Source organism: Mastomys coucha, unplaced genomic scaffold, assembly GCF_008632895.1.
Source record: "Mastomys coucha isolate ucsf_1 unplaced genomic scaffold, UCSF_Mcou_1 pScaffold5, whole genome shotgun sequence".
NCBI classification, from domain to species: domain Eukaryota; kingdom Metazoa; phylum Chordata; class Mammalia; order Rodentia; family Muridae; genus Mastomys; species Mastomys coucha.
This window is the reverse complement of record NW_022196911.1, coordinates 83,631,378-83,641,905: the sequence shown is the minus strand read 5'-3', so window position 1 is coordinate 83,641,905 and position 10,528 is coordinate 83,631,378. Positions and strand designations below refer to the sequence as shown.

The window sequence follows — 10,528 nt, the reverse complement described above, 5'->3', positions numbered from 1 at the left end:
CCTATACTTAGTTTGTTAGAACTAAGTAAAGTTCCCAAGAGGATGACTTCTGTTCCCAGAGGGAGCTAAAAGCAGTGACTCAGTGAGCAGCCAGGACGAGGAGTGTCCTCTGGCAGCAGAGGAGGGGAGAGCGGCTTCCAGTGGTCTCTTCTTAAGCATAGATTTTATACTTTGTCATTTACTCACTCAAACGACAAATCGAGAGTCTGTGCTGTGGTATAAATTAAAAAAGAAAAGAAAAAACCTGAGCCATGGGCTGAGTCTCGTATCTTTTCCTCCTAGTTTGTGGTCGCTGAGACAAGTTAACCTATTGACCAATTGAGACCGTTCTCTAATGTGTAAAGGACTTGGAGGTCTGACTCACAGGCTCTCTGAGGTCCAGAGTGAGATGAAGTATGCATAGCAAGCGGCTGGCACGAGGCAGTTCCAGGGTTCATATTTCGGTAGTAGTTACTAAATCTCATGTCGTATGCTGCTTGCCCATCTAGGGCTCTCGAGAAATCTTCTCTGCCATCTCTGAGTGCTTACTGAATTATAGCTTTCAGCTCTTGCGCATCAGGATACAGTGAACTTTGGAGTGTCATAGACCAGGAAAGTGATTGTCAGCGGGAGGCATCTAGGGGCCAGTGTCAGGCCAGGAGGTCACCATGATCATCTTTTCCTCCAGACTGACCCTGGGAAATATTGCCCGGGCATAGATATTTTGTGTAATCATCCCCAACCCATCTCTCTACAGTTTCCAACTGGTGACCCTAAATTGAAAACTCAGGGAAAATGCATGCCTTTCTTCAGAGCTGGATTTGTCTGCCCCACACCACCCTACAAATCCCTGTCCCGAGAGCAGATCAATGCTCTAACCTCTTTCCTGGATGCTAGCCTAATATATAGCTCTGAGCCAAGCCTGGCAAATCGACTTCGAAACCTCAGCAGCCCCTTGGGCCTCATGGCTGTCAATGAAGAAGCCTCAGACAATGGGCGACCCTTCCCGCCTTTCGTCAAAGTGAAACCCAGCCCCTGCGAGGTCATCAATGCCACAGCTGGTGTGCCCTGCTTCTTGGCAGGTGAGTCTAGACTGAGAGGAAAAAAGAAAATCTAAGGGACAAGGGGATTATCAAAGGAGGCTGCTCCATCTCAGCCTTTGACCAGGAAAATGCCCCAAGCCACCTCTGTCTATAGCACTAAGCTAGGAGGAGTAAGGGCCAATCAAAGAACAAATGTTCACTATAGAAGAAAAGAAGGAAGTCCAGAAAAAGAATATGAAGAAAATCCCCATGATCCCAATCATCCACCAGGATTGGTTAATACTCTGTCACAGGCATGGTTCTAGCCAAGCTTGGTGGCACAATCTATAATTGCACACCATTCTTCACTGCCCATCTGACCCTCTCTACCTGACTTTCCTTAGTCTACCTTGAAGGAGGGGCTTGGGAGAGAGTTGGGGTGGGTACCATCTTTCTCTGTGCAGGTCCCCTGCTCTGCTCAGAGAGAACGCATCTCCCTGTCTTTCGGGCTTTTAGGAGACTCCCGAGCCTCGGAGCATATCTTGCTGGCCACAATGCACACACTCTTTATCCGGGAGCACAACCGGTTGGCCAGAGAACTAAGTGAACTCAACCCGCACTGGGATGGAGAGACGCTCTATCAGGAAGCAAGGAAAATCATGGGAGCCTTCATACAGGTATGGAGGCAGGAACCACCGCTGGCCCCCTCAGCCCTGTTCAGTTACTTCCCCACACACCCTCTTTCCACATTCTTCCTTGCTCTGTCTTCTCTTGTACTTCTCTCCAAGTGTCTGATAGGCTTGATTTTTAAATGTATCCCCACGTTCTGAATGTGGGGAGTCGTTGGTGAGTCGTCCATGTGTGCTCCCTCCCTGAGCCTTACCTGCCCTGTCCCCATCACTGAGGCTGCAGGTTCTCTCATTCCTGCTCCCTTGCAATGACTAGAGCTTTTCTGATTTCTCTTCCTTTGGAATTCTCTATACAAGTGACATCCCATAGACATACTTGATTTTGGATTGCTTTATCAGTTAACTAAGTTAGAAGGGTTGAGTGTATGTGTGTGTGTTTGTGTGAATGTCTATGAGTGAGTGTGTATTATGTGAGAGAGTGTGTGAGTGTGAATTATAGCAGAGTGTATTGTGTGTGCGAGTGCCTGTGTGTATGTCTATATGTGTGTGTTGTATGAGAGAGTGTGTGAGTGTGTGAGTGAGTGTATGAGAGAGTCTATTGTGAGTGTGTGTGTGAATGTCTATGTGTAAGTGTGTATTGTGTAAGTATATGAGTGTGTGTGAGAGTGTGTGTGTTATATAAGTATGTGTAAATGTGTGTGAGTGTGTATGAGTGTGAGTGTGTGTGTGTGTGAGAGAGAATGTGTGCATGTGTTGTGGCTTGATTTTAAGACAGGGTCTCGTTTAGCTTAGACTGGCTTTGACCTGCTGATCCTCCAGCCTCTACCTTCCAAGTTCTGAGATCATGGGCATCCAACACTATATCTGACTTCTTAGAAGTTAGATCTTCTATTATTGTCCTGTAGAATCCGGAGTCTAGTTTACTGGAGGTTCTTTTCTTTCTCTCTCTCTCTCTCTCTCTCTTTCTTTCTTTCTTTCTTTCTTTCTTTCTTTCTTTCTTCCTTTCTTTCTTTCTTTTTTTGTATTTTTGAGACAGGGTTTCTCTGTGTAGCCCTGGCTGTCCTGGAACGTACTCTGTAGACCAGGCTGGCCTCAAACTCAGAAATCCACCTGCCTCTGCCTCCCAAGCACTGGGATTAAAGGCGTGTGCCACCACTGCCCGGCTCTCTCTCTTTCTTTCTTTCTTTCTTTCTTTCTTTCTTTCTTTCTTTCTTTCTTATTTATTTATTTTTTTCTTTCTTTTCTTCCTTCTCCTTTTCCTTTTCTTCCTTCTCCTCCTCTTATTTGGTTTTTCAAGACAAGGTTTCTCTGTGTAGCCTTGGCTGTTCTGGAACTCACTCTGTAGAGCACAATGGCCTTGAACTCATAGATCTGCCTGCCTCTGCCTCCCAAGTGCTGGGATCAAAGTTGTGCACCACCTCCTGGAAGTTCTTCATTAGCCTACTTTCTCTCTTTTGTACAGATTAGTGAAGTCTACTGATCTTTTCCACTTCTAGCCTGAGTCATTTCCACTCTACTATTGAACGGATTCAACCTTTTGTTTTGTTTTGTTTTTTGTTTTGTTTTTGTTTTTTGGGGTGTTTTTTTGTTTTTTTGTTTTTTTTGTTTTTGTTTTTTGTTTTTCAAGACAGGGTTTCTCTGTGTAGCCCTGGCTGTCCTGGAACTCACTCTGTAGACTAGGCTGGCCTTGAACTCAGAAATCTGCCTGCCTCTGCTCCCAAGTGCTGGGATTAAAGGCGTGCGCCACCACTGCCTAGCTGAACGGATTCGATCGTATTGCTGTTATCATTTCTGTTATTTAAAGTAGTGTGCTTTCAATATCATAGTTTTCTTTCTTTTTTAAAAAAAATTTCTACTTCTTTGCTGAGATGTTTCCTATGTCCCAACACTTGTTTCAGAAAATTATGTAATTGATTGAGGAATTTAAAATCTTTATTGACTGTAGGCTGGGGTACAGTTCAGTGGTGGGGTGCTTAGCCTAGCTCGGTTGAGACTCTGGGTTCAATTTGAAACATGGCAGCAAATAAGTAAAATGTCTATGTGTCTGTCTGGGTGCATGGGGGTGTGCACATGGGTCTTTGGCTATGCATGTACAGCTGTGTGTGTGGAGGCCAGAGGACAGCGCCCTCCTGTTTCATTTCTCCAGAAGGCCAAACATGTACTTTACTTTTGAACTTATAAAGTAGGCTACGCTGGCTGGCCAACAGGCTCCAGGAATGAACATGCTTCTGCCTACCCTGCTCTGCGATTGCAAGCCTATGCCACCATGCCAGCTTTTTTAGCGGTTTTGGATATGCCAGACGGGTGACTTAATTCCACCAGATCCATGTTGCTGTTGCCCTCCGTTGGTTGCCTTTTCTCACTCAAAATGTGGCTTGGCAGTACTGAACACTTTAGCGATTTTAGTCCTATCTGAATCTTTATCCTAGCGTGTGGTTCCCTGCTTAGGTTCTGGTCTGCCATTGTTTCCCATCCAGTAACAAGCTTGGTTCTGAATCCTTCCCGTGTTTGCTCCTCCAGAGCATCTGAGCTTCCCACTCCGCTCCTGCTAGGTCTGTCTTCAGGGCACCAAGGTGTTCTGGTTTTTGTTTTGTTTTGTTTTGTTTTGTTTTGTTTTGTTTTGTTTTGTTTTGTTTTCCTGGCTGCCTGTTGTTGCTAAGCAACCTCCTAGCTAAGCAACCTCCTAGGGCGCCTGGGTCTCCTTGGTGAAGAACCAAGCGTGAGAAGAGACAGACACAGTGCTCCACTCCCCACAGAAGGCTGAGACTGTCCACAGCCTGGACTGAGGAGTAGGGCAGGGCTGGCCAGGGCTGAGGACTTGGGGAGCAAGACAGGGATTGGGGCTCTCTGCTAGTCTGCTAATCCCTGTCCCATTGTCTCTGGAAAGAAAAAGCAGGCAATTTTTTTTTTTTTTTTTAAGTTTCAGGCTGCCAAGCTCTTCTTTCTGCACCCAGTTTAATTTGGGGGTACGTAGAACTCACTGCACTGTCAATTCTCCAAGTTCTGGGGTCCCCAGACAATTCATATTCTTTTTCTAGCTTTCAGAGTCATTTTGAAATTTTAACTTGCCAGGCGGTGGTGGCGCGCCTTTAATCCCAGCACTTGGGAGGCAGAGGCAGGCGGATTTCTGAATTCGAGGGCAGCCTGGTCTACAGAGTGAGTTCCAGGACAGCCAAGGCTATACAAAGAAACCCTGTCTCAAAAAAAACAAAAAACAAAAAACAAAAAAATTTTAACCTATGTGTCTGTGTGTGTAGATCAAAGCAAATGTCAGATGTCCTGGTGTGGGGTTACAGATACCTAGGACCCATGGGTGCTGGGTTGGCAACTGAACTCAAGTCCTCCAGGAGAGCAACAAGTGCTCTTATAACCGCTAAGAAGCTCGCTCTTTCTCTGTCTCTGTCTCTGTCTCTGTCTCTCTGTCTCTGTCTCTGTCTCTCTCTCTCTCTCTGTTTTTGTTTTTGATTAGGTCTTATGTTGCTCCGGCTGACCTTAAACTCACAAAGCTGACCTTGCCCTCCTGACCTCATGCCTTCACCTCGCTAGGACTGGGATTACAGATGTGTATCACCACAGCCATCTGTTATTGCTGTTGTTGTTTTAGGGTTGTTTGAGTTGGAAATGCAGTCCAGGCTGGCCTCAAATTTGCAAACCTCCTGTCTTTGGAATGCTAGGATTATAGACATGTATCATCACACAAGCTTGAAGTCCTTTTAGTATTTCCTGTTGAATAGTTTCCAGGTTGTTTGGTTACAGTGACTAGAGAGGAAAAAGAAAAATAAGGCTACACCACCTTGTTCTAAAACCAGAAAAAACACACATACACACATACATGACTGTTTTTAATTATTAAGATGACCTATTGCCATATAAAATATTAGAGCCAGAAATCTTACTTTAGCATCAACTTGAAATGATTAATTAGTACAACCAATGATAAAATGAGAAATAGCTGAAAGAATGCCATGATTGATTAGTAATGTCTGCTATGGTCATAGGAATGGAAACTGGGTACAGATGCTATTCACTTGGTATGCTCTTGGGCAGCAATTCCTCTCCAGCCTCCCATTGCAGAGGCTCATACCTTGTCACATCCTTTCCTCACAATTCCTTTCTCCCTCCAGATTATCACCTTTAGGGACTATCTACCTATCCTACTGGGTGATGAGATACAGAAGTGGATTCCCCCATACCAAGGCTACAATGAGTCTGTAGACCCCCGAATTTCCAATGTCTTCACCTTTGCTTTACGCTTCGGCCACTTGGAGATCCCCTCTACTGTTCACCGCCTCGATGAGAATTATCAGCCGTGGGGTTCAGAACCTGAGCTCCCCCTGCACACCGTCTTCTTCAATACCTGGAGGCTGGTCAAAGATGGTGAGTCTTTTTTTAGGGAAACGTTCTAGCCTGAACCCTCTCATTTCTTCAAGCAGCTTGTAGGGACTCCTGGTCTGGGAATCACCCTCCATACACTTCCTGTGTGGCCCTGGAAAAGGGAATTCCTCTTACTGAGTCTTCATCTCCTTATTTGTAAAATAAGGGCAATAATAGTGCCCACCTCACCAGGATATCAAGTGAAATGAGATTGATGTGTAGGGCACCCTATTGTGGTTCCTAAGACCCAAGGCGTGACCAGTGAATAGAAGTTACTTTGGCCTTCCAGCTTCCCAGAGCTGACATTCTTCTGCCATTTCCTATCCTAGGCTTCTCTGAACCCTGAAAAGAGAATTCGTGGGGTGGGTAAATTGTTCTGTTCTAGAACCTCCTACCTCCGTGAGGTATCATAAATTGAATGCAGTCCCTTATTCATCAGTTGAATTTGACTTTCCTTCAAGTTTAACCAGTCAGGGCTATTTCTTCAAGATGTATGGTCTCTCTTCCTCCGGGGAATCTGTGGGAGACAAAGGCGCTGACTCTGTGAACTCAAACATGTAAAACCTCTTGGTATTCATTCATACACCAGCTTCTGAGTGCCTTTTTCTGTCACCTCAGAAAGGGTGGCCTGGCTTCCTCTTACCCTGGCACATAGGGCAGGCAGCATTGTGTTCTCCTCTTCTCTCCCTGTCTCCAGTCAGAGACATTTCCTAGTCTTTCCGATTTTCTATTGAGAGAAGGTGTCTGGGGCAGAGAGGGCCCAGCTTGGAGGATTCCCTCACCCTATTCCTATCCTAAGGATGCCCTCTTGGTGTCCCTCGGCAGGTGGAATTGATCCTCTGGTTCGAGGCCTATTGGCCAAGAACGCCAAGTTGATGCGACAGAACAAAATGATGACAGGCGAGCTTCGAAACAAGTTGTTTCAACCAACTCATGTCATCCATGGCTTCGACCTGGCTTCCATCAACATACAGCGGAGCAGAGACCACGGACAGCCTGGTGAGTGGGTCTGAGGTCTCACCTGGTCTGGAGAGCTTTTCAGCTACCTTCTGGGGGCTCCTGGACACTCTCTTCTTGAACCCAAGGGCCAATCAATCCTGAAGCTAGAGGCTTTTTAATGCTTTTAATTTTTATTTTATTTATTTTACACTCTGACCACAGTTTCCTTTCCCTCCTATTACCTGCCCAATTCCACCCCTCCTCCATTTCTCTTCAGAAAAGGGCTGACCTCCCTTTTCTGAAGGGATATCAACCAGCCATGGCATAGCAAGTTACCGTGAAACTAGGCACCTCCTTTTCTAGCAAGGCTAGGCAAGGCAGCCCAGTAGGTGGAAAGTGTCCCAAAGACAGGCATCAGAGTCAGAGACTGCCCCCGCTCCCACTGTTAGGAGTCCCACAAGAAGGCCAAGCTACACAACTGTAACATATGTGTAGAGGACCTAGGTCCAGCTCAGGAGGGCTCCCTGGTTGGCAATTCGATCTCTGTGGACCCCTAATGGGCTCAGGTTAGAGGCAAGCCCATTTTAAAATCCATATAAGACGTCCAGGAAATGGAATCTTCTACTTTCCTACTGCAGGGCTGTGAATACACATCTGATGTGATTACACAGCCCATCGTTCAGAAAAGGATGGTGTCAAGAGCATGAGGCAGCAGAGTCAGGAAGCAGAGATTGATGGATGATGTTGCAGCTTCCTTCCTGTCTGTGTTCAGACCACAGGCTGGTACGGGTGTTCAGGGCAGGGCTTCCCACCATAATCAACCCTATATAGAAACTCCTTCATGAGCATACCCAGAGATTTGCCTCCTAGGTTTTTCTAGATCTTGTCACATTGACAATCAGTATTAACAATCACACTAGTTATAGGACTGGGGGCAAGCTTCAAAAGCTTTGCTCTTATTTGTATGGTGTTTGGTTCTTGGAATAGTGGCTGGACCCACACATAGCAAGCTGTAGGCATAAATTTTTTTGCAACCTACTTTTAATAAGGGTTCAATGTTTCCTCTAGTCCACCACCCAGCAGAGGTAGTAGAAGAGAAAAATTATTAGGATGTAGGGAAGTGGACCTGTTCAGCAATAGTTCTTTGGGGGGCAAGTTTGAACTTCTTGGGCAGCAGTTCGGTCCTGTAGCAAACACCAAATACGACTCAGCAGCTGCAGACCAGTCCTCTAGGTAGGCAGACACCAAGCATGACTCAGCAGCTGCAGACCAATCCTCTAGGCAGGCAGACACTAAGCATGACTCAGCAGCTGCAGACCAGTCCTCTAGGCAGGCAGACACCAAGCATGACTCAGCAGCTGTAGTTCAATCCTGAAGAAACTGCTAGGCTTGTCAACCGGCCCGGGGTGAGGCCACTGAAGTAGAAAGCTGCTGCAGGAACCTTGAGAGCAGTTTCTCTCAATGGCGGAGTTATCACACGTTGAGCTCAACAACTCTATGTAAGGCGAACCAATAATACGTGCGTGTCTTTAGCGAAGAAGAGCGGGGTGGAGCAAACCGAACCAAGGCTCCATGCTCATCTCCCACTGTCTGTGGGGATCATATTTATACTCTTTCATCAAGCATTCTTTCACATGTTTGCTATAGCAAGACATCCTTTCGCCTGTGTGCCCCAGCAAAACATCATTTGACATAACTAGAAGTGTCCACTTCAGTAAGCCTCAAGTCTTCCCCCAAGACTGAAATGCCACAGATGGCAGGCAATGAGTTATACTTTCCTTGCCTTAAAACTCCCAGACTTTCCCGACTGCTGAAGGTAGCATTTATCCCCAAGGGAAAACCGAAGTGAGAGAGGTTCCTGAGATGAGCCAGCCTTATCTTCCCTCCCCTAGGGTACAATTCCTGGAGAGCTTTCTGTGGCCTGTCCCAGCCAAAGACACTAGAGGAGCTGAGTGCTGTCATGCAAAATGAGGTGCTGGCCAAGAAAATGATGGACCTCTACGGAAGCCCCAGCAACATTGATATCTGGCTAGGGGCCGTTGCTGAACCCCTGGTCCAAAGAGGTCGAGTAGGACATCTCTTGACTTGTCTCTTGGGCCAGCAGTTCCAGAGGATCCGAGATGGAGACAGGCAAGTGAAACAATTGTGGGGGCAGAAGGAGCCTTTCCCTTAGGTAGGGGTCCTCAAAGTTCTTCCCGAGGTCTGACTCCATACCTCCATACCCAAGGATGTCCTCTGGCAGTATGGGGAAGAGCTAGCCACTGGACTGTGTGAAATGACCCTGGTGTGTCCTTGTAGGTTCTGGTGGGAGAACCCTGGGGTCTTCACAGAGAAGCAACGGGAGTCTCTGCAGAAGATGTCCTTTTCCCGCCTTGTCTGCGACAACACTGGCATCGACAAGGTCCCGCTGAACCCGTTCCAGGCCAACACCTACCCCGATGGCTTTGTGGACTGCTCCTCAGTTGATAAGCTGGACCTCTCACCCTGGGTCTCAGCGAAGAAGTAGGAACCTGCTGCCCACAGCTTTCTACATTGCACATGTCCGTGGTCCAAGATGCCATTTCAAACAATTCCAGTGACCTCCTTTCAAGTTGAACACCAAGGCCAAAGGCTGCCTCAGCCTTCCCAGCCTGCCACTCAGCTGTCACCACCCTCGACACCCTCTCAGCCTGACCAAACTTAGGCTTCTAAAGATGTCTTTCCAGCTTGTCAAACATCACCTCTCCCTAAATAAGCACTGGCTGAGGCTGTGAGCTTTGACCTTTATGTTTCCTCCCATCCTCCCAGACTAGATCATAAGCATCCTGAGCCAGAGACTAATGCCTGCCTTGTGAGTATGGCTTGTGGCACTTAGCATGATATTCAACCTACGAAGTGCTCAATAAACATCCAACTGTTCCCTCCTAAGGGCAGGCCTTGAAATGGCTGCATATGAGTAATAAGATGTTTATAGTCCAGCTGCATCTCGTCACTGAGCGGTCCTGGGCATCAGTCAGTCTGACAAGGGAGAAAAGTGGGAGATTCAAGAGTTCTCAAAGCAGGGAGGAGGCAAGGGACTCCTGGTGTATGTGGGGGTGGGGAGTGAGGGAATGAATAATACCACAGAGCAGAGAGAGTATGAACTTGGGGTGACACTATTCTGGGGTACCATGGGTAACTAAGCCTGGATTTCCTAGGAACTAAAATTGATCTCTTCTTCCTGAACAGTTCTTGGAACCCTTCAAGCTTCTGAAGAGGCAGTTTCAGAACATTCCTTGGGCTGTGGTTCAATGTGTATTCATACATTCTTTAATTTGTTTCATAGGATCTCATTTTATATTTTAGGTGGGCCTTGAACAGTTATGTAGCCCAGAGTAACTTTAGCCTCCTTTATGCTGGATTGTACTACTATGGCTGGGTTGATATTCTCTTAAAAAAAAAAAAAAAAAAAAAAAAGATGCTCCAGGGGCTGGAGAGATGGACCAGTGGTTAAAAGCACTGGCTACTCTTCCAGAGAATCCTGGTTCAATTCCCAGCAACCACAAGGCTGCTCCCAACTGTCCCAGAGGATCCTATGCCCTCCTCTGGCCTCTGGGAGTACTGCAT

At 46.7% G+C, this 10,528-nt stretch overlaps 1 protein-coding gene across 1 annotated transcript in view; it reads left to right on the top strand.

Moving 5' to 3' along the window:
* The window catches only part of Lpo (lactoperoxidase), a 15,453-nt gene extending 5,584 nt beyond the window's left edge, over positions 1 to 9,869 (top strand). The window contains exons 8-13 of the mRNA XM_031352014.1: positions 737 to 1,061; positions 1,518 to 1,678; positions 5,755 to 6,007; positions 6,830 to 7,003; positions 8,836 to 9,073; positions 9,242 to 9,869. Coding sequence (XP_031207874.1) covers positions 737 to 1,061; positions 1,518 to 1,678; positions 5,755 to 6,007; positions 6,830 to 7,003; positions 8,836 to 9,073; positions 9,242 to 9,449 — 1,359 coding nt within the window. The 3' untranslated portion in view covers positions 9,450 to 9,869. The remainder of the gene's footprint in view (positions 1 to 736; positions 1,062 to 1,517; positions 1,679 to 5,754; positions 6,008 to 6,829; positions 7,004 to 8,835; positions 9,074 to 9,241) is intronic.
* The last annotated feature ends 659 nt before the right edge of the window (positions 9,870 to 10,528 follow it).